The 24835-nt window shown below is 39.3% G+C and overlaps 1 protein-coding gene across 4 annotated transcripts in view; it reads left to right on the forward strand.

Annotated features, from left to right (window-relative positions):
• LOC132355247 (uncharacterized) overlaps positions 1-24835 on the forward strand; it is a 296430-nt gene that overhangs the window by 218926 nt on the left and 52669 nt on the right. For all 4 annotated transcript variants that reach the window (XM_059907486.1, XM_059907488.1, XM_059907487.1 and 1 more), the window contains one exon: positions 9452-9546. In XM_059907486.1, the coding sequence (XP_059763469.1) occupies positions 9452-9546 (95 nt within the window). The remainder of the gene's footprint in view (positions 1-9451; positions 9547-24835) is intronic.

The raw sequence follows: 24835 nt of genomic DNA on the forward strand, positions 1-24835 counted from the left end.
ATGTTAAGAATGGTTGGATATAATTAGAAATATTTTTCTTATTGAGTATGTGGATAACTCTCTTATGGATAATTTGAGAAGATGATCTGAAAGGAAGGTTCACGCTGGTGGATAAGGGCAGTGGCTGGGCAGCCAGAATACCTGGCTTCCCTCATAAATTCCTCCTGGCCTTGCTGGGCATGCCTTTTGGGGTTGTGTTGCATCACTTTACATATTTAACAGATTAAATGATAGAAATAAAGGACAAATCTTTGTTTTAATTTTGTGAGGGTTAATTTTTACCTGTCGATCTTTTTCTTCCAGCCCTGCAAAATTAAGCTATGTGCCTTGAGCGAGTTAAAAAGAAAGTCCTCCCTTGCAATATTCGTGTAGTTTTGGGAATACCCTTCCTCTCTCACTGTTTTGCTTTTGCCCAGGCTAGTCCTTACACAGCACACTATGTCCTGTCCACTACTCATTTGACTTGCCTGCAAAAAGAAAGGCTGAATATTTAAAGGTGCTTTTAGGGAGTACTTTTCAATATTTTTCACGTCAGCACACTGGGGAAAAAAATGATAACCTTCGTGTAGTAGCGTGCTAGAAAAACGTGGGCGTGATTTGGTTATGTATATAAATAAAGGCCGTGGTGAGAACATGTATTTATATTTATTTATGTAACATAAATATAATATACATAGCATTAAGGAATATATTAAATACTGAATGTGTCTAAAACTTCCAATTTTCTTTTTTTAATCTTTTAAGGAGAAATTTCAGCTAGGTGCCATGAACAAGACTTGTTTATATCTGACTTTATACTTGAAGTAATGACACGTTTCCTGATCAGAAATTTTTAAATGAGGGCATAGAGTATGTGCATTCTTGATAATTACCATTGTGGAGAAACTTTGCCCAAGAAGGCTACAAAAATGTAAAACCATATATATATTTTTTACAACTGTTGAAATTGTATTTTAAAAATTTATAGTTCTTCTTTTTCCTTCATTGACAAATATAATGCTGAAGTTTGTAGGATAATGAGAATAAATTTTGAATCCACTTGAACTCTTTTTTATATCAAATATTTCAAAAGATGATGAAGCCCTAATCTTTAAAACGTCCACGCGTTAGAGGAGTCATCCTGCATCTAGGCTGGTCACTACTGAAAGGGCACATCGACCACAAATACACAGAAGTGTCTGATAGAGTCAAAGTCCAAAATTTGGAGCTACCACTCTGAGCTGTTTCCGCCAAGACAATCCAGCTGGCCTTCCTATACGCCTGCGTGGGCTGACTGCGCTCTGGCTGCATGCCTTGTTCCAGGCATCCTGGAACATCAGCCCTCCCAGGAACTCCAGGGGTCTCTTGCCTACAGCTGGCAGCATCACACTCTCAGCTGGCTTCTGAAGTACATGCCTTCTTGGTTCCACTCAGCACATGGTTAATGCCACCGCTGTGCTTGCCTGCTTTGAGGATTGTAGAGTACGCTGTCAAACTCTAACTCAGCCCAGGCTACCCTCTGAGGAACCCCTGGCTAACTTCTCACAGCTAGAGAGCGCCTCCCAAGGCACTGGCCTCTCTGCCCATCAGCCACCCTGTGACTGATGGGATCAACATTTCATGGCACATCGGTAACCTTTTTGACGCTAAGATTCACTGGCTGGCAGCTCTGCTTTGAGGTGAGCTGTGGTTCTATTTCCCCATGCTAAGCAGCCATTTTTACTGCTCAGACCAATATTTTGATATGTCTTGTTCTATTCCTGATGCCTGTGGGCATTTTCTCTATGCTTTATTAAATATTTCCTGTCTTATGTTCTTTACAAAATGCCCTCCACTTTTAAGTCATGTCATGGTTATATATTCTGCTTCCTCGGTTTGTAAACTCCTTTGGCAAATACCATATTTACTCACAGAAGTGTCTAACATATGTATTTTAATGTAAAGAAGAAAATGCAAAGCCTCATTGCCATTGGTTGAGGAATACTTCTGATTGTTCCCTTTGCTGTGTGGCTCATGACTTGTCCCTGGTAGATGTTCTCTGCGAACTAGGGCTTAGGGAATATGTCAGCCAGGATAATCTGCTTTTCCATTCTGCAAACAAGTCAAAGACACACATATTCTTCTGGAATTTTTCTTGATATCACCAGTATTTTGGCCACTGTTCTAATGAGTCAGGAGCTTTTGACTTTCTGTTGCTTACCCCTTGGGATATGTGTCACATTTAGGAACAGTGACAACTCAGGAATAGAAGGAATTCAAGAGTGAATACTTAAAAGATGGTCCAAAGGGAATGGCAGCCACTGACTGTCTTCAGAAGGTTATAATCTAGCTGGGAAACTAAAAAGGCATAATGAAGTAGCTTGGGTCACCTTCTAAACAATGCGATTGCAGGTTTAAAAGTACAGTGTACAAGTTATTTGCAGGGAAGGAGCCGTATTTTAGGCATCTGTTTGATCTTCATCAACACCTAGAATGGTGCAAACATATAGAAAGTGCCCCCCGATTCCAGCTTACAAATTCCCGATGTTCCAAGTTTCTTTAACTTAATCATTCTTGTTCCCAGCAACAAATTGGAATCTGGATTTGACTTGAACACACACAAGCTGGGTATCCTTGGGTATTTACTAAACCTCCCCAGTAGACTCCATTTCCTGATCTATAAAAGGATAATGAAGTGATACCTCATAAAGGTGTTTGAAGAATAAATAATACAATGACTTAAAACTTAGAACAGTGTCTGGCACCCATTATTAATTCCATAGATATTAACAATTGTGATTTCTATGCCCCCATCTTTTGTTACTTCTTATTGTGAACTCTCTGTTGCAGTGAAGTAGTTTCCTTTCTGATTCATGTATGAAACAAGACATGCTTGTTTCATCGATTATTTCAGCTACCCAGTAAACATTTTCAGAGCATTCCTATATGCCAGGCTCTTAGGTAAGCTCCCCACTGCCACCATGGAATGTCCGCCTCTCTTTTGTATCATTCATATATCTCATGTATAATCAAAATCCAGCTCAGGACTTACCCAGACATTTTTTGCAGTTATCCTACCTGCTAGAGGAAGGGTAGTTTGGCCTGGAAAGAGACAAACTGTTACATTAAGATAGTTGTGAAGAAATGAGAGTCCAGTCTAGAGAGTTGGTGGTAGAAATGAAAAGAAAGAATGCTCAAGAAACTGGTTAACTGGTGCTTTCCTGGGGGAGGAGAAATTAACGTTTGGTAGCAGTGTCGAAGGGAGACTGAGGTTTCACACTATACCTTTCATACCTTTTGAATTTTTGTGCTGGGTGCATGTTTAATTGCTTTAGAAATAAAAAGTGATGATTTGTCAAAAGAGGATCCCTCTAAAAAACGTAACAAAGAACGGATGTAATTGAAAGAAGTGTGACCACAGAATTAAAGAGATAAGAGACAGAGGAGTTGAGATCCACGAGGTAAGTGTTCAGTGGCCACTTCTGTCTCTTTTCTGTAGACTAGACTCCATCAATCAGCATGTTGAAAACTATGGATGTTGAGGTTGTTTTCTAGGAATGTGTTGGCTTTCTGGTTCAGATTGGTCCCTTTGTACTAGCAACCCACACGTGTAAAGTCCCATCAGTAGAAATCTGCACTTCCAAGTGTCTAGTCATAGAATTCCCTGAGAATTTGCTTTATAAAGAAAAAAGAAAATGGCTCTCAAGAGGCCTATGGGAGTGCTCATAATTCAAAGTTATTGAGAGAGATGGTGAGGATCATTCAAAAGCCGTTTATAATTTGGATTTGTCATGTATTACATGGCTCTTTTTAGTAGTTGCGGATTGAGTTTTGAAATAATACATTACTTAGTCCTAATTTAAAATAGGTGTGGGAGAGGGAAGGTTTGTATCTGTGAGCATTGGTGGGTAGAATTGTTCAGGAAGTTGCGGGAACTGTGCTGTGCTAAAACGCAGGAATCCAAAGGCTTGTATGTAAAGCATCCTATTAAGCGCTTAGCAGAGAAGAAGCTGGGCTATATTTGGTGCCTGACACCCAGCAGTTCCACCAGCACAGAGCATGTAATCTGTGTGTGGATAAGGGAGTTTGGTGACCCTTCGTGGAGAAATTTCAGAGAAGAATAACTAACTCCCTTAAGACTAAACCAATGTTTGTTTGTTTTCCTAATGACAAAAGTAATATAGGTATATGGACATTCTAGAAGTTTGGAAAAAGAACAACAAAAGAATGAAAGTCAAGATAGTTTCTTAATGGTGGAATTAGAGAAAAATGTATTCACTTCTGCACATCTCAACATTCACTTACCAACTTGTATCAGGTTAATTTAATTATGCAATTAAGAGGTGTAATAAGTATGTTTGGGTCTCAATTATTCTCCTGTTTATCAAATAGTAGACATCAATTCATGTTAGTCAAATGATTAAAAATAAATGAACATTATTTTGGTAATGCCACTATGTTCATAGCATTTTACAGCCTGTAAACATCTTATGGACATTATCTTACTTTTGTCTTTCAAAGCTCTGGCATGTGGATGGGGCAGATAAACTCTCCTCATTTTATATTTGAAGAACCACGATTCAGAGGGTACGTGAAGTGGCTTGCCTAAGCAGAGTGGAGCTCAGATGAAGATTTCCTGCTCCACTCTCCATTGCTCTTAATGCCTAATATATGTAACTCTGATTGCTGTTCATTCTAGAACTGCTCTAACTCCTTTAGGTGGACTATTAGGATGTAAGTTAGTAAACTGCTAGCCTTCACCAGACATCTTACAACGTTCTGGGGAAGGTAAGGTGATATACTCATATAAATTTACCAGTAGTTATTCTGGAATGCAGACAATTTTAAGTGTGCACCCCCAGAGTTGATGGGATGGAATAGTCCTTGCCCCCAACCCTTTGCCCCCCTGTTCTCTCAGTCACCTGGAAGTTAGTGCACTGACTGTAACAGTACACACACATTTCTTTAGTGCAGGGATGGGATCTGGTAGAGGAATGAGGGAAGGCTTCATAGAATTGACATCTGAGATGGTCCAGGAAGGAGTGGGTAGGATTTGACAGGTGGAGATCCAGGAAGAAAGAAATTCTGGGGGCCAGAACGGAAACAGAAAGAACAAAGGCGGGAAGAGGGGAAGCCTGAAGTCTGTCTGAGGAAGAGGGAGCTGTCTTGTCTGATGACAGCTATACGGATGTGTAAGGGAGACGTCGAGGGAGACAAACTGAGACTAGATGTGTCAGAAGCTGTTGCTGTGACTAACCCATTCAGAATGAAATGTCTTTTTCCCAAACCGTAAATGAGGCTGACCAGAGCACCTGCTGCAGGAGCTTCCTGCCTTTGTCCCCAGACCACTGATCCCCGGCCACCCCGTTTCCTTATTTTTCATTCAGTTCTGCACGGTGGTTGGCTTTCCATCCCCCACAGCCATACTCACCACAATAGCCTTTCACTGTTGGGCTCCTCTTCTGCCCTTGATCTGCCCTTGCTCTCTTCCTCCCTGGGCCATGCTTGCTTATACTGTCAGGACACCTAACTCCTCACCCTCTCCCTTGACCGTGGACGGTCCTTCCGCCCACTGAGGCCTCTCAAAGCTGGAAACAGCTGTGACTACTACTCAGCTCCTACGCTGTCTTCCCAAACCCACTCACGGCATGTGACGGCAAGGGGCCTTGAAGGCTAGACACAAGAGTTTGACTTGAATAAAATAGATATTTAGTCCCCCAAGTATGGGGCTATTAACCAAAACAATACTCCATGAATTTAGAATGCTGTACGATTGAGTACTAAAATCATCTCACACATGGTTTAAAGTAAAATCTACCCAATGTTTCTCTGAGAAAGTTTTATTTTATTTGACTGTGAAAAGATTTTTAAAGTCAGTTTTTAGGAATGGAAAAAATATTCAATTAACCCAATCTTGTTTTCCTTTGTACCAGTTGCAAGGAAAAAAGCTCAATCAAAATAATTTTTATTCTGTCCTACCAAGATCATCCCCCTCAAAAAAAAAAAAAAAAAAAAATCCCCAAAAAAGAAAATTTAAAAAAGAGTGTGAGTTTCGGGTGGGAATGGAATTCTCATGGTCAGAGGAGGAAAGATTTCTGCTCTTTCCGTGAACTGGACATTTCAAGGAGAACCTAATGTGATTCAGCTTCCTCAAAACTGCTGCTTTTTGTTTGCTTTTGGCTTGTCCTGGTTGAGCAACTGGGCCAGTGGACAGGCGTTGATGAAAACAAGGCTGAGCTCCAAGGCTAAGGAGTATTTTTAGGTCTCGAGGAAGGTTTTTTTATTTGAAGGAAAGGATGATGATGTCATCCAAAGCACTAGTCTTGTGCAGAAGCCGGCACTTGGCAGGACTCGGGAAGCATACTTCAAAAGGAATGCAGCCGAAGGCCAAGCACTGAGAGACCAAATACTGTGGAGGAGACCCAGTTGTTCTTCTGGCCTATCTGAAAAAGTTGACGGCAGATGTTTGAGTGGATTTTCTCATTCTTTGTCCCTTTTATAAACTGTCAATGAACACAGGCATTTGCTCTGTTTTGATTGCCCCATGGGAGACTGAAGCCTCATGTTCTGTATTTTTCCCCATTGAGCAATAAGAATAAAAATAACCATTGAAACCCCCAAGATACATCATATCCTCATGGAAAGTGTTAGCTGGCCAATTTTGAATAATCCTGAAAGTAAAAATTATGTGAAGAAACAATGGATTGAAGATTGGATGCCTGTGTGTGTACACACGTGGGTGTATTGTGTGTTTACATGTACCCAGCATGCATTCATGTGCTTAATAAAAAGTGCCCTGTGCAGTCAGGAAAAAGGCAGGAATGACAGCTGTTCAAGACTCATCACAGGGTAGCTGGGTGTTTAGATAGGCCTTCTCCCCTGAGGTCTTACTAGAACAAATGGTTCTAACTTAGAATTCGGAAAATCAATAATTTAGGTGAAATAAGGAAATTGAGCTTCTAGGAACTGTCTTCAATTGAATCTTGTGATTTTTGTTGAGCTACTCAGGACCCGTGGGCAAAAGCTTATGAACAAAAATTCTTTATCTGCAGACTGCTTTTTTTTTTTTTAATTTTTATTTATTTATTTATTTATGGCTGTGTTGGGTCTTCGTTTCTGTGTGAGGGCTTTCTCTAGTTGCGGCAAGTGGGGGCCACTCTTCATCGCGGTGCGTGGGCCTCTCACTATCGCGGCCTCTCTTGTTGCAGAGCACAGGCTCCAGACGCACAGGCTCAGTAATTGTGGCTCACGGGCCTAGTTGCTCCGCGGCATGTGGGATCTTCCCAGACCAGGGCTCGAACCTGTGTCCCCTGCATTGGCAGGCAGATTCTCAACCACTGCGCCACCAGGGAAGACTGCTTTTAACAATCTCTGGTATTGTGGGGAAGTTCTTCCAAAGGTACCATAGACCAGCTTTACTCAAAATGTGTCCTTGGTCCAGCACGACTGAAGAGAAAGGGATTTTGTGGTCACATAAACTTGGGACACGCTGCCCTCCATGTCCTTCTCCTGAAGAGTAATTGTGCACATTGGCATGGATGAAGGCTCTTAGCATAAGTCTGACTTTATTGTTCTAAGTTTTTCATATACTGATTTAGCTATGGGGCTTTTTTTCTTTCCCACTTTGTACTTGCACCATACTGCTAATGGCAGAAAGTATTTACACAACACGTAGCTGTTCCTGAGCTTGATTTTTCTGTGTGTATGTCATTAATTACATCAGAGGTAATCAAAGTGGAGTCTGTGTGGACAGACCGCTGTATGTGGTCAGAGTCACCTGGGAACTAATTAGAAATGCAGACTTGGGGCCTCCCCCCTGAGACCTACTGAATCAGAATCTCTGCAGGTGGGGCCCAGGAATCTATATTTTCATAAACTCTCCTTGGATTCTTATCTCTACAGAAGTTTGAGAAGCCCCAGGGCAGCTGTTCAGTCAGAACTGAGGCCGACGATTACGTGTCTTAATGACAACCAATCCGCCATACCTTATGGATTCTCTCCTTGGTTTTTAAGCCCTCACCCAACCAGTCCAAACTTAGTTTACTTTTATCCCCAGCTCCACACCCTGCTTCCCTGTCTTCTGTGTGTACTCTGTTCTCACAGCCACCAAGCCTTGCTAATGCTGTCTTCACCTATTTTTATGCCATAGACCCCTTCTCAGAATGTTTTTAAATGCATACAGTGAAATACGTAAAATTTTGAAAGAAACTTATACTGAAGTTATACTGAAATAGTTAGCAAAATATTTTGAAAGCTGTGTTGCTAAAAGAAGCAAATATATTTGCACTTTATCATATAAGATCTAGAGGCAGATCTGTAACTGTTATAATTTCGAAGTGGTGATGTCTATAAACAATATTTTGAAATATCTACAACCACTGAAGTATGATATGAAAATATCTGTAAATTCTTTTGGTGACAAAGTCACAGGTACTGCTACTAGTAGTGGGGTTTGTCACCATATTTGAAGGAAATGGGCTCTAAGTTAATTTTCCATGATTAACTTGCTAATTTCTGACTACCTAACTAAACACCACTTAGTTTTCAAGACCCAGCAGATTTTTTCACCCATTCCAACCTCCACTGAGAACACACATTTCTGGAGTTTTTGTGTAAATGTAACAATAACACCCAGCAAGGCACTGCAGCTGTTCATAAAATTCGACTTTGTGTTTTATCTCTCCCATCTCAGTGTAGGTTTCTTGGAAGCAGGGACCGGACTTGTGCTTCTTTTGAAATTCCTTCATCAGTGGCAACCAACCTGGTGATGGGCAGATGTACTCCAGTGGTTCTCAAACCTGGACACACATCAGAATTATGTGCAGATGCTTGGGTCCTATGCCCTAGGCCAGTGGTTGTCAAAGTGTGGCCCCCAGACCAGCAACATCAGCATCACCTGGAAATTTGTTAGAAATGCAAATTTTTGAACCCTACCCCAAACCTCCTGAATCAGAAACTCTGGAGGTGGAGGGGACAGCAGTCTGATTTTGATTTGCACTAAAGCTGGAGAATCACCACCCTAGAGATTCTGATTCAGCAAGTATGGGGTGGAATTCAGGAAACTGTATGAAAAAAGTACCATTATTCAGTAAACTCCATGAGGTGAAGGGTACGGTTTAGTTTTGCTCACCATTCTTTCTCCAATACCTGTCTCAGTGCCTGGCATATGGTCAGGACTCAAAATTATTTGTCAAATAAAAGAAAGAAATGTGATGTTTTTGAAGCCCACTAATTAAGTAATGAACAGCTGTATGTCTTACTGTCTGGGGACTTCTATAGAAATTAGGTGGAGCAAGCCTTTTGGAAGATGAGTATTCTCTCCCTGCCATTTATTGCAGGGCAGCATCAACTGTTTAATAAATGATGCACCTGTGGCTCATCTAATAGTTCTAGCTACTGATTTAAGTTGTGGGAGAATTTTGAGAAACAAGACTTAAAAAGTAAAAGTGTTCAGCAAGTCAAATTAAATTTTGCATTATTTTTTTTCTATCAGGAGAACTTGCCATGTTGAGCTTGTTACCAAACCAAACTGGGTCCATCGCCTGACGTGCAACAAAGCCACTCTTCTGACGCCGGACTGTGATGAAGGTAAGGGCAGCACTTATTGCAGGCGCCAAGCCAGGAGGATGCGCAGCTCATGCTCGAAGACCTGAACTCCCTGATGACTTTCAGGAAAGGGTTTTTAAAGACAGTGTGAAGGAGGGGGTCACAGGTGTGCGATCAGCTCATGCACAACTCTCTCATTGGTTGATGGTGAGGTAACAGGGTGATGTTTCAGGAGTCTCAATCAACCTTCTGGTTCCAACCTTTCTGAGGTCTGTGTGCCTAGTGGTCAGCAGTTTTCATCTGGCGGGAGTTTGGTTTCTGTAAAAACAACCCAAGTATATGGCTCAGGATTTTATCTATAGCCCTTTGAGGAGGAACTAAGATTCCTTGACTTTGTTTTATGGCTAAACTATTATTGTTTTGTCTTACTTGACTGCTTTCCTTTGTTTTTGCATCTCGTCACTTCTCTGATTAAATTTGCTCTCTGGAACTCAGGAAAGGCCTAGGAGGCTAAAGGTTTTCTACAAAAAAGAGGTGAGGGACAGAGGGTGGGGGGTTTTCCCCAGGAAGGCCCCATAGGGTCCTTCTCGTTTCAAACGCTCTGGGGTTTTCTGATCTTTCTGACAACAGTGAGTATGATATGAGCTCTTGTACCCTATAGAATGAAGGAGGAAAATCCTTCTGCATTCCACCTTCAGATATAGGTAGAATAAACTAAAGCTACAAAGGGGTGTCATTTACATTCAAATAAAAGGTTGTCAGAGACTATACTTTGCTCTTTAAATAGTGTGTCACTGGTGTGTTGATCCTACTATGTGCAAATCGTTGTTTAAGACCAATCAGGGAAATCTGAAATGTATTCCTACTCTCCAAGAGCTCAAACCCAGGAGAGAAGGTGGGGCAGGAATACCACTAGAATCCCTCCTCATCCTCATTAGTGCTCGACAGAGCCCTTATCCAGTGTATTTCTTTTTTTGTTTCTCTGTTCACTTGTTTGTGAGTTTATTGTCTAGTGCCTTTACACTAGAATGTAAGCTCCAAGAATCTCATCCACCACTGTATCTGACCAGCAGTTAGGGTGTTTCCTGGAGCCTGGTGGACACAATAACTATTTCTTTAGTGAAATGCTTATAAAGCACATACAAAGTTAAATGTGTGAGTTACCACTTTTCAAGTGTTAGATCCCACATTTGGGTCTTTATTTTCACCAAGCTCTGGATTCACATGGCTCTGCGCGGTTCAAGTCTTGGTTCTGAAATTTACTGCCATGTGGCCTTGACCACATTTACTTAACTTCTGACAGTTTCTGTTGCTTCCTTCACTGTAATACTGTGAGGACTAAAGGACATAATGCAGATACGGTTCTTAGCACAATGCATGGTAATTATTAGCGGTTATGGAAACAGAACATTTTAAGCTTTGTCTTCTTAAATTCAACCCTAACTAGAAATTATAACTGAAGACAGAAACTACAGACCCTGGGTGGCAGTTTTAAACAAAAACTTGAAGGGGATGGGGGAGCTGTGAGAAAATGAGCTCTCCCCTGGTCATCACATGCTGTCAGAAGAAAAAGATTAGCACGTATTTACATAAGATTTAAGATAAATCAGTAGTCCCTCTGCATTGTCCCGCTGAAGTTTAATTTCTCTCTAAGTCTCTTTATTAAGATGAGCAAAGAGATTTCCTGTAATATTTTAAAATGTGTTTTGCTAGTTCCAAGGATCTTTGACTCATAATTGTGAAGCTATGAATGTTTTTATAAGAAACTATATACATTACAAAAATTTTTTTTCTTGCTGCAGCCGCTGTGGAGAACAGTATGGAGGTTCCTTAAAAAACTAAAAATAGAGCTACCATATGATCTAGCAATCCCCCTCCTGGTCATATATCTGGAAAAGATGAAAACTCTAATTCAAAAAGAATTATATATACAATGGAATGTTAGCCATAAAAAAGAATGAAATTATGCCATTTGCAGCAACATGGATGGACCTAGAGATGATCATACTAAGTGAAGTAAGTCAGACAGAGAAAGACAAATATCATATGATATCACTTATATGTGGAATCTAAAAAAATGATACAAATGAACTTACTTACAAAACAGAAACAGACTCACAGACATGGAAAACAAACTTATGGTTACCAAAGGGGAAAGGGTGGGGAGGGAGGGATAAATTAGGATTTTGGGATTAGCAGATATACACTACTATCTATAAAATAAACAACAGGGACCTACTGTATAGCACAGGGAACTATACTCAGTATCTTGTAATAACCTATAATGGAAAAGAATCTGATAAAATTACTATATATATATCTGAATCACTTTGCTGTACACCAGAAACTAACTCAATGTTGTAAATCAACTATACTTCAATTTAAAAAAACTAAAAAAGTTTTTCTTGTCATTGTTTGTAGAAAGCTGATTTAGCTCGCTTCAAGTGGTAAGCTGTGTCATCAGAGGAAATTTTACTCAGTGACCTTGTGATAATTAAACTCACCATGACTTCCAAATATGACTCCAGTTTACTCCAGCAATATTAAAGGACTTTAAGATTAGGAGGGCAGCTAAAGGAATTCCCTCCTGAAGCAAGGTGTTTTACACATATAATTAAAGTGACTGAGGATAAGTTTAAAACACAAGGCAGGGCTCAATTTACCTTGAGAGTATTGTTGTTTATTCTGTTGAAGTAATTTCAAGTTCTAGTCTTATTATTTGAGGCTTCAGTAATTCTACCAAAGGGAGTTTTTAATGTGTCTGCAGGAAATATATGTGTTACATAATCACTAAATAGCATTTTTCAGAGCCATGTTTTTCAAACTGTTTCTTTCCATTGCTGAGGTGAGATGGACCTTTCTGTGTGTTTTTCCAAAGAAGCTGCAAAGTCCCCGCTGGTGTGTTCTGTGAGGTGCATCGTCTGGTGGTGCAGGTGCCTCACCTATGCCGGGGCACCCACCTGGGACGGCCGTGAGACCTGGTGAGAGAACTGTCAGATCATGAAGCTCTTCAAGCTTCTAGTTTCTCATCTGTCAAGTCAGGATAATAACACCTGTCCTTCTTTAAGGGTCACATACAAAGTTGTGTGCAGAGGGTTTTGTAAATGGCAAAACACTGTATAACACTATATGTACGTATGTGTGCATGCGTATGTATCTATGTATATACATGTATACATACATATTACATATATGTAAACTATTAAATATACACGTGTAAGTTATTTCTGCCAATGTTCTTTAATGGTTTGCTTTTATAAACCCCTTGGGAGGTGCTCATCAAGGGATTTCTGTGGGTCTAGAACTTGCTACTCACTCTCTAAACCTCAGTTAGTAACACTGAATATGACTGGTCCTCATCTTTAAGAGCACAAGATAGAGCATTCTTTTCACAGTTTAACACTACCTTGGTTTTCTTTCTCTTGCTTTTCTTTTTCTTGTGAAAAGTATTGGGAAATGCAAATTAGTAAACACTTACTAACCCTGGATCTTCACAAGAAGAGTCTTCTTATTCCTTGACAACTGCTTCTTACTGGGGGAACTGGGCCTTGGATGGCCAAGGGACAGGTCTGGCCTGAACAAAAAGCCCTGCTGGCCAGGAAGGATCTGGCTGTCACTTGGCACAAACGTCCCTTCTCTTGTGACAGCCTCTCGCAGACTTGATGAGCCTGCCTCCAGACTTCCAAGGCTCTTCTCTCAGACCTCTTTCCTCCTGCAGCTACGTGCTGGTGAAGTTAGTTTTTTTAACAGTAAATAATACATTGCTCTGTGTAGTGATAAACTTTTTAAAATGAAGGATGCAGAGTAAAAGTGAGCCACCTCCTCCCCTCTGTCCCTTCTGTCCCCGTTAGCTGGAGCATGCCCTCCAGACCAGTTGATGTGCAGCTTCCATATAAAGACATCTTCCTGTACATTTTGCTCTACGTTTTCCAAACCTTTTCATATCAGAGTATATGTCGATACACCTATTCCATAGTATGAATGTATATCGTTTAACTTCTGATGGATATTTCTTTCTTTGTCTTCTTTCTCACTGTTTCTCTTTGCTGTTACAAATGATGCTCCCAGCAGACATTCTTGTACACACACACACACACACACACACACACATTTCTGAAGAACATTTGTAATCTTGTTTTATACAGTTAGTTATTTAATGTAGCTAAATTTTATTTTAATACATAATGTGATGTAACTGTACTTTGAAAGAAATAGATATCCATTCATTCCCAACCATTTATTGAATAGACCATCTTGTTCCTGTTGGTCTAAGACGTTAAATTTATCCTGAGCTAAATTTGCACATATACCTGCTGCTGACTCCTCTGGTGATTTATTTGTCTTTCTACATATCTATTTGTCTGTACCAACCATACTTTCCATGTCATACAGTGAGGATAATCTTATAGGAAGTTTTCAAATCTGGTGGGGCAGGTCTTCAAACACTGTTCTCAAAATGTTTTCATTATCCTTGTTCACTTTTTTCTTCTGGCTGAGCTTTGGTGTTAGCTTCTCAAGTTCCATTTTAAAAATTACATTGGAAAATTTTAAAAATTAACATATAGTAGAACTAACTTTGGGGGGAATGTACAGTTCTGTGAGTGTTGACATGTGTGTAGACTTGTGTAGGCACCACCACAGCCAGGATACAGAACAGTTTTATCAGCCCTTTTATTGTCAGACCCTTCTCCAGCCATAGCCCCTGACAACCACTGTCTGTTCTCTGTCACTATAATTTTGTCTTTTTGAGGATGTTATATACATGGAATCATATAGAATGTAGCCTTCTGAGACTGATCTCTCACTCAGCATAGTGCCTTTGAGATTCACCCAAGTTCCTGAGTTATTGTTAAGTAGTATTCCATGGCATGGATGTACCCCAGCTTATTCATTCTCCTCTGCTGAAGGACATTTAGGTTGTTTGCAGTTTGGGGACACTATAAAGAGAGCTATCTTAGACATTCATGTACAGATTTTTGTGTGAACATAAATTTTCACTTTCCTTGGCTAAATACCAAGATGTGGGATTGCTGGGTTGCATGCTGAGTTTATGTTTAATTGTAAAAACTGCCAAACTCTTTTCCCCAGCGGCAGTCCTATTTTGCATACCCACCAGCGATGTATGAGAGTACAAGTTCTTCCGTATCCTTGTCAGCAGTTGGTGTTGTCAGTACTTTTCATTTTAGTCATTCTGATCAATGTGTACTGGTATCTCATCATGGTTTTAGTTTGCATTTCTCTAATGATTAATGATGTTGAACATCTTTTCTTGTGCGTATTGGCCATCCTCATATCCTCTTTGGTGAAAGTGTTCAAATCTTCTGCTCATTTTAAAAATGGGTTTTTTTCCCCTTACTATTGAGTTTTGAGAGTTCTTTATATATTCTGGATACAGATCCTTTTTGTGTAGTGTATATGATTTAGGTTTTACATTGGAACTTTGATTGGCAATGTATTTAATTTATAGATTAATTTAGGAAGCACTGAGATCGTTACAATGTATAGCATCTTTATATCCAGGAACATGATAGTGTTTTTTAAATGATTCAAGTCTTTTATGTCCTATGAAGTTTTATAGTTTTATTCATATGCATCTTGCTCATTTTTAGTAGTTTTATTCCTAGATATTTTGGAGTTTTTGTTGCTACTTGAGTGAGATTTGTTTTCCATTATATTTACTAATTAATTTATAGTTGATGAATGTAGTTGAAAAGAAAGCTGTTGTTTTTTGTGTGTTGATCTTGTGTCATAACTACTTAATAAAGGGTCTTACTAGTTGTTTTCTTTAGGCAGGTTCCCAGAGACAACTCCTTCCCTCTCACTTCCTGTCCTTCCCTTATGTAAACTAGGGATGGGAGTGGAGTTGGGTGTTGGTCCTGTGAATTCTGCTGAAATGACAGATGCTGGCCATCGCTGAGGGTCAGGAACTGGCCCCAGTTGCTGTGAGGTACTTAATGCCATTGTTCTCAACTGTGGGGTTCAAGAGCTAATCGCATCAGACAAACAAACACATTTTATCAGTTCATATTTATTCAGCTCAAGTAACAGAGTAGTTAAGTGACATTTACTTTTTAAAATGTGTTTTCTTTTTCTCACATAACAAGAAATCTGGAGGTAGGCCATTGCTGGTGTTGGTTCACTGCTTCAGTAATACCACTGGGACTCCAAACTCCTTTAGACTTTTTTAAAAATAAACCTTTTACTTTGGAATAATTTTAGATTCACGGGAAAATCACAAAGAAAGTACGAAGAGTTCTCATATACGCTTCCCCCAGTTTCTCATAACATTAATGTCTCGTGTAACTAAAGAACATTTGTCAAAAGTAAGAAGTCGGTACATTACTATTAACTAAACTACAGGCTTTTTTGGAATTTGGAATTTCGTCAGTTTTCCCAGTAATGTGTTAGTCCTGTTCCAGAATCCAATCCAGGGTACCACATTGCATTTAGGCTTCATGTCTCCTTAGGATCCTCTTGTCTCTTTCTAAGTCTTCACTTGTTTTTCATGACCTTGACACCTTTTGAAGAGTACTAGTCAGTTTGCAGAATGTTCCTCAATATGGTTTGGCTGGTGTTTTCTCATACTTAGCCTGGAATTGTTGGTTTGGGGGGCGATACCACTGAGGTGGAGTGCCCTTCTCACTGCATCAGATCGGGGGGTACATGATATCAACATGATTAATCCCTGGTGATGTTAGCCTTGTGATTGTCAGCTGATAGTGTTGAACTTGATCACAGAAGTAGTGTCTGCCAAATCTTTCAGTCTTTTTATTATGGAGAATTTGAAACATACACAGAAGTAGAGAGAAGATGCATGTATGTCTGTCTTCAATAGTTATCTATTTATGATTGATCTTGTTTCATCTATACCTACACTCACTTTCCCAGCAGCCCCCACTGGGCTATTTTGTAGCAAGTTATAGACATCACAGTATTAATGTATAAATATTTCAGTATGGATCACTAAAAGATAAGGACTTCTAGAAAAATAGCCACAATATCATTAACATTTCTTAAAAATGTAACTATAACTTTGAAGCTGTTTCTGTTTTCCCACTCTGCCCTCCTTGGCATGTGGTTCTTTATCTTGCTGTTTAACAGTTGCAAGAGAGCTTCTCTGGCTTCAGCCATCACATCAAAATTCAAGGCCAAGCACTGGGAGGCAGAGTAGCAAGAAATCAGCTTTCCCAGACCCCTCCTTCCCTCACTTGCACCAGCAGACTTCCGAATGTGTTTCATTGGCCAGAACTATGTCACGTGGCTACCACAAGTAACAAAGGAAGTTGGAAACGCAAGTGTCTGGCTTTCCAACCTCTGTAATAGAGGATTACGTGGAATAATAAGGTGGGGCATAGTTGTTAAGTAAGCCATCATGCAGTGTCTTTCACACTAATTTGGGAAGAGAAAAATTTCACTTGGTACCTCTCTCCATTCTGTGAAACTAGTCATTAGGACTGGACGAGGACAGAGTGGAGTTGGCAGCAGGAGTAGCTGAGCTTGCTGAGCCATGGCCATGATCATGTGTTACTGCCCTTGGCTTGATGAGGCCTTCGGGCTGGGACATGGCTGAGTTTGTTAGTGGAGGCTGGAGCCAGGCAACCACTGTGATTTGTCCTCAAACTACTTGAAGAAGTAGGTGACATTTAAAGAATGTCATTCCATAGGATGTAAAATTGGGGCATTTCTAGATTACTGAATAGACTAAATAAAGTAAGTACGTGCACTACCAAAGTAGTGAGTCTGTAAGAAAAGTTTAATTTTGATGACTTTAGCAAGAGTTTTGCAAAAAAAAAAAAAAAAATTAGAAAGAAGCTACCAATTTTCAATGAATCTAAGGTGTACCATTGTTTTATATATTTCTAGGAAAGAAAACGTGCTGCCAATAAACTATGCTGTGCCATTGAGTCTAAGGCACATCCTGACTTCAGAAATGTTGAAATGTGGGGAAATGTATCTTAGTATTGATGAAATATGGTACTTAAGATTTACACAAGTAAATTTTGAGTTTTATATCATAGTATTTAAACTTTATAAAAATTGAGGCATAATTGGATCAATGGAATTTCACCTATGTAACTAACATGGAGATTAAGATGTAACACTTTTTCACCATCTCAGGAAGTTTCCTTGTGTGCCTTCCCAGTCAGTCCCAATCACAAAGGTGGCCACTTTCTGATTTCTTTTTTCACCACAAATTAGTTTTGTTTGTTCTGGAACTTAATATAAATGGAATCCTTCAGTTTGTACTCTTGTGTCTGGCTTCTTAATTCAGCATAATGTTTTTGAGATTTATCCATCTTTGTAAAAATATAATAGTTGCTTATCTATTCTGTTGATGGACATTACTAGATTGTAGGGTGGTGTATGTTCAACTTCATAATAAAATACCAAACAGCTTTTCAAAGTGGTTTTACCTTTTTATACTCTTACCTGCAAGGTATAAGAGCTCCAATTTCTCCATATCCCCCAAACACTAGAAATTGTTAGTCTTTTAAATTTTAACTAAATAGAAGGTGTAAAGAAGTATCTCATTGTGGTTTTAATTTGCACTTCCCTGATGGCTAATGAAGTTGAGTGTATTTTCACGTGCTTCTTGACCACTTGGATATCTTCTCTTGGGAAGTTCTCATTCAGATCTTTCATCTGTTTTTTAAAATTGAGTGATTTGGTATTTTCTTAATGAATTGTAGGAATTCTTAATCTCTCCTGGGTATTGAGTTCTTTCTCATCTATACATTTTGCTAGGAACAATCACTTAAATGAAGGAAAACCATTAGAGCTGAAGCAAGTTGTGAAACTGAAGTCAAACTAACATTTACTGAATGGCTACCAGAGAGTAGGCTCTTCATGGCCAATATTTCCCCTCATCCTCACTATTGCAGGGAGAGAATTATTTTCTTCACTTTTGCTCTATGATCCTAGAACATAGAAAGGTTCAGTAACTTGCTCAATGCTGCCCAGCTTGTAAAGACTGGGATTCAAAAAGTTCTGTGTGAATCCTTCCTTTAAAAATACTTCTTGGGAATTCCTTGGCGGTTCAGTGGTTAAGACTCAGTGTGCTCACTGCCATGGCCCAGGTTCAATCCCTGATCGGGGAGCTAAGATCCCACAAGCTGTGCGACACGGCCAAGAAAAAGAAAAAAAAAAAAACAAAAAAAACCCACAATAAAATAAAGATCTTTAAAACAAAACAAAACAGAACTTCTTAAAAAGGAGTAGACTTGTATTAGGTGGCCTCTATTTCCCCTTTTATCTTGAATTATATAGAAAGGACATTTAATTTTTTCAGTGCTTGGACCTCTAGAATCTTTTTCTGTTCCTGAATTAGGGCTAGTATTCTTCACAGAATCAGATTATGGGCAATGGCGGATTTATAAAAAACAGCAATGATCCAGGATAAGGAGAACCAAGGAAAAAAATAGACAGAGGAATCTGAAGCAAGTTGAAAAGACAGTTTATATGCAGAGAATACTGAGGCAGAAGGTCAAGATGAAAGAGCAAATCAAAGCCAGGTCAGAAGTTGGAAGCCGGCAAGTCTCCAAAATCTGGAGGTCAAGACAGAGCAGGGCTATAAAGTCAGGGAGGAGAAACAGATGCTCAGGGATAAAAGGGCCATGAAATTCACAAGAAGCCTGCCTGAAACATGTAGTTTTCCTGCTATAACAAGATCAACCATAAGCTTCCCAAAATATGACTATCCCAGATCTAGAAGCTCAAGGGGGTCCTTCAGTTCAAGAACCTGCCGTAACTGGCAGGTCCCATCAACATAGATGCCTGTGAAAACCTCCAGCCTTGTTCAGTTGGGACTCTTAGCTGTCAAGTTATAGAAGAAATGCAAATCTAATTTGGCATTAATTTATGCCAACAAACAAAAAAAATGTGTTGGTCTGTATTATTCAGAAATTTAAGGGAGTGAATCTGACTTCAGGCATGGTTCAGTTTTGGGATTCAAATGATGCCTCCAGGAATGTCCCTTTCTCTTGTTTTCTTGGCTATGCTTTTCTCTGTATTGGCTTCATACCTAGACAGTCTCCCACTCTGTGGTGGGAAATGTAGCCAGAGACAGTGCTAGCTTTTTATTGTCCTTCTGGTTAGAGAGCTCGGAGGAGAAAGAAAACCTTTGCCCAGGAGTCCCAGTACCAATTTTGATCGACTGGCTCATGTCACCTTTTCTTCCTTAAGTAAGGTTACCAGATAAAATATAAGACTCTCAGTTAAAACTTAATTTCAGATAAACAAAGAATCATTTAAAAAGTATTTTAAAAGTCCTCTGTAATATTTGAGACATGCTTCTACCAAACGATTAATCTTTTATTTTTCTGAAATTCAGACTTAAGTGAGCATTGTATATTTTTATTTGCTAAACTTGGCAACCCTATCCCTACCCCAGTCACTTGCGACCAAGGGGATGGTGGACTCCTGAAACCTGGGAGTTGAGTTAGTTTCTGAATCATGGGGATTAGGAATGGGGGAGGGTTAGTTGCCTAAAGAGATTCAGGGCAGACAAAAAACTTGTGTCCACTCTACCTCCTCTTCCTTCCTGGACTCCCAGTTATGTGTAGACTTTGCCAGGATACCCATCTCACGTTAAAACTGAGATCATCATCTTCACCTTCTTTTTGGTAAAACTGCCCATTACTAACAACAAATGTCACCGTTCCTCTGGTTCCTAGTTGCAGAATTTTAAAGTTTATGTTCTTCATTTCCTGATTCATCTTTGGTACCTAAATCCATAGCTTGAAAGCCCAGTAACTACTTATACCTGTCTTACCAAAGAAAGTCTTGCATTGCAGTATCTGACTCAGTTACAGTCTAGTGCTAGCTCAGAGGCGCTCAGAGCGGTCCCCTTGGCAGTCAGTATGAACCTGGGAATTCAGATGCAGCACATTTGTTGATTCGAGAGATCATTCTGCTTTTTATAAAAATTTTAAAAATTATTATTTTGTGAAATAATGTATTGTGTCATAGGAGCAAAATTTAGACCTTAGCTGGGGTGGGGAATGAATTCAAGAATTTTTCCTATTTGTCAGGATTACTATTATAGCACTTTTATATCACCTTGTCATCTTCTCACCTGTGTACCTCAACCATCTGTATGTATATCTGATAACTTTCAGAAGACATTCTTTTATGTCCAGTTATGTCAGTTTATATCATTGGCAAATGTTCCTTCAAAATTGTCAGAAGTCTTAGTAAATTGGGTTTACTCCGTTGGAAAAGTTCGTGTGATAGTTGCTGAAAAACCAGGCTATTTTATGGAAAAGTTCTTTCCTCTGGGAGCTATTGGATTTGAATGATCCGTATGTCTTCTTTTGAGCAGGTCACCCAAGAAATGAGTTGACCTTCGAAGGAAATTTCACAATAATCTTCCTCTGGCTAATCTCTGGCAATCAAAACTAATAAAATCAAGAGCTAGGGAAGCACTGACTCACCCTTTGAAATCTTAGGTTTATGTTGAGATTAGAGACAGTATAGGAATTTGAAGCTTCATATTAGTCTACGGGCTGGTGCTTTGATAAAGAACAAGCAACAACAACAAAAAGCCCATGTAGGTGACAAAGATGGAAGATAAAATAGACCAATATCAAGAAAAATGGCATTCTGAGTTTTGATCTCAGGGAACTAGGCCTTTGTGTTTCAGGAATGAGAGAAATGACGTATTTCAAACCCAAGTTAATGTTTTCCTCTTAGTTAAATTGTTCATGACTGAATGGTCTTTGTATATGTGAAGAAAATGATTCCTTCTCTCCCTTATGTTCTATTGAAAACAGTGGGACAATTATTATTATTATTATTATTACTATTTTTGGCTGTACCGCACAGCATGTGGGATCTTAGTTCCCCAACCAGGGATCAAACCTGAGCCGCCTACAGTGGAAGTCTGGACCACTGGACTGCCAGGGCAGCCCCATAATTAACTCTTCCTACTGATTAATCTGATAATACAAACTCTTAAATGTGTGGAACCCAAACTTAGAGCTTCTTTAAAGATCAGATATTCAAAAGAAGTGTAATTCATCAAGGATTCCTCTCTGGGGGAAAAATGCTTAAAAGGTCAGTCAGCTCTAATTAGATAAGTACAGTGGTCATAGGATCTAAAATATTAGATTTTAGAAGGTAGATTCGATTCGATTCAGTCAGAAGGTGGAACAGTTGAGAGGGTCTAAGGAAAGATTAACGCATGAGAGTGGAGTGACCGTGCCAATCGCAAAAAGGATTTAAAAGGACACATTTCAGGTCCGTCAGTGGGAAATGGTGGAGACGGCATGGGGAAAAGGGGTTGGGCCCCTTTTACAAATATTTTCTTTAATAGAGGGACCTTGTGGAGGAAGAGTGACCTACAGCTTGTGTGGGAAAAGGGGAATCTGGTGAATTCACTATGACCTTAAGTGCCCAGAGGAACTTACGACCTTGGCTCAGGAAGCAACATGATTATATGACAGACATTTCCTATAAATTCAGTGAGTAAAATCTGCTGTTTCAAGGTTTCTATGAAATAAATTTAAGGCATGTGATAAATATTTTATTTTAAAAATATATTGGTAATGGTTTATTGAAATTAGCACTATTTTCCACACCCTTTCTGGGTATATCAGGTTTAAATAAAGTATCTTTTGGAGAAAGAATAACTAGTATAATTAATAGTCACTTGCTATCTAGGTAAAGCCTTTTTGGTATAATTCCCCAAAATTGAGAGAGTAAATGAGTCTAACTGGGAAACACGCCTATTAGCAGGACATGTGTTTCCAAGTCTTTGTTTCCAACAAAATCAAAGAAAAACTCTAACTGACCTACCAACCGATCGTTAAAAATAGTTTTTTATAGACTGCTGTGTGATTTTAGGCATATAACTTGTGCACACAATAATAAAATATTAATTTCTATGATGAAATTCCTTTTCTTCTGTTTATATGAATGAAGCTTCAGCACTTGCATAAAAAGAAAAAAAAATAACAAAAGATTTAATTCTGGAAACTATTTCTCAAAATTAGTAATACTTATCCATGGATTTATGAACTCATTAAAATATAAAAAAGCCACATCCATCTCGTTAAAAAATACCTTTCCAATACAACTTTACTATTTATGTTTGGTCATTATTTATCAAAACCTTTCACATACTTAGATTTTTTGATCAAATTTTTACTAACAATAATTGTAGTAATAGCAATGCAGAAAAACCTTACAGTCACAACAAATCTCAAATAATAGACATATTTTATTGCACAGATGAATAATAGTTTACTTAATAATAGCAAAAAGAACATTACATTGTGATCAAATTCTGGGGAAGAAATAGGATAGAAATACAATTTTTAAGTGATAAAAAGAACAGTGGAAAATTTGGCCTGTTATAGAAGAGCTCATTCATCTATTTTAGTTGTTGGAAACCACTTGCCATTGTATTTAGATTCTGTTGTGTACACATAAAAGAATGAATTAACAATTTTATTTTAAAATGTCAAAAGTTACACAAGAATGTTTCTTTCGAGGGGAATTCCCTGTGGTCCAGTGGTTAAGACTCTGGGCTTCCAATGCAGGGGGCACAGGTTCAATCCCTGGTTGGGGAACTAAGATCCCGCATGCCACACGACATGACGCCCCCCCCAAAAAAAAATCTTTGGGACTTCCCCGGTGGTCCAGTGGTTAAGACTCTGTGCTTCCACTACAGGGGCACGGGTTCGATTCCTAGTCGGGGAAGTTCCCCATGTCGTGGGGTGTGGCCAAAAAAAAAAAGAAAGATTTCTTTTGCAATCATCTAAAACTGATAATGAAAGATTTTAGATGTCAACCTAAAAATGTGTGAGGGGACACATAGTTTTTCAAAATTCTTTCAGTTGTACATCAACAACAACAAAAACTTGATCATGGCTTCAACTTTGGCTCAGGCCATGTGCCCCATCCATCCCTGGAGGTAGCAGGAGGGGAATCACCTTCCCTGGAACTGTCTAGATACCCAAACAGAAACCGGAGAATATTGGGATGGGTCAAAAGAGATTGGCTGATTCAGAGGCAAGCAATCAAAAGTATAAGGGCAGAGACAATTGAAAGGTCAGTAGAGTCAATATGGGTATATGTGCTTGTTTGAAGGCAGAAGGGAAGAACCAGTGGTGAAATGGGGTCTAGAGGTCCAGCTGAGGTATCCTGGGGGAGGAGGGGAAGGGAGGGGATTTAGACAGAGAGAGACAGCAGGTGTGTGGCTTTGTAAATAGGTTGTAGCACCTAACTCTGACGTCCGTGAACTTGAACTGCATGATAGCTGGATGGGCCCAGCTGGTGGTTATGGCTGAGCATAGTCTCCTGGGGATTGCTGTGGTAACAGAGCAGTTTTCTTCTGCAAGGTCTAACCATAGCCCTACCCCCACGCAACATGAGAGCAAAACCCAGCTGTTGGATTATTATTAAATGGATATTCTTCAAAGGGTCTAAACGTCCAGTTGTAAGATGAATAAGTTCTGGGGATCTAATGTACAGATTATAGTTAATGATTCTGTATCATCTACTTGAAAATTGCTAAGGGAGTAGATTTTGTATGTTCTCCCCACAGAAAAGAAATGGTAATTATGTGACAGGATGGAGAGGTTAGCTAAGGTTATGGAAGTAATCATTTTAGGGTACATAAATGTAACAAATCAACACATTGTATACCTTAAACTTACACAATGTTATATGCCAATTGTATCTCTGGGGGAAAAAAGATATTGTTGTTTATTATGCTTGGACATGCCCCCACAAATAAAAATGGACTTCCAGGGCATAAGATTGGGTTCCTGAACTTACCCTTTCTTGGTTTCAAGCAGCAACCATGGGAATTCCCTGGCAGTCCAGTGGTTAGGACTCCATGCTTCCACTGCAGGGGTGGGCACGGCTTCGATCCCTGGTCAGGGAACTAAGATCCTGCATGCCGCGCCACGCGGCTAAAAAAAAAAAAAAAAAAAAAAAGCAGCAATCTCCATTACAATAGTTTGACCAGATAGGCTGCTGGTAAATCATATCCATGGAGCTGTCTAGGTCTCCTGTATCTTTATATGAAGATAGCATGTTTACTTTTAAAAACTCAGTATAATACAAATACAAAACTTTTGTATTTGTGTACAAAACTTTTGTATATTTGTATTATATTGTATTTGTATATAATTTATATTGAAGTATAACACAGATACAAAAAAATAAACATATCATAAGATAATAGCTTGATGAAATTTTACAAACTGAATACACCAGGTGGTGAGCACCCAGGTAAAAACAGAACATCACCTGCACCCCACGTCCCCTCCTCTGTGTTAATCTGTTAGTGTTTAAACCTAGCTTAGACCTGAGGCTACGAAAA

Source organism: Balaenoptera ricei, chromosome 20 (assembly GCF_028023285.1).
Source record: "Balaenoptera ricei isolate mBalRic1 chromosome 20, mBalRic1.hap2, whole genome shotgun sequence".
Lineage (NCBI taxonomy): Eukaryota > Metazoa > Chordata > Mammalia > Artiodactyla > Balaenopteridae > Balaenoptera > Balaenoptera ricei.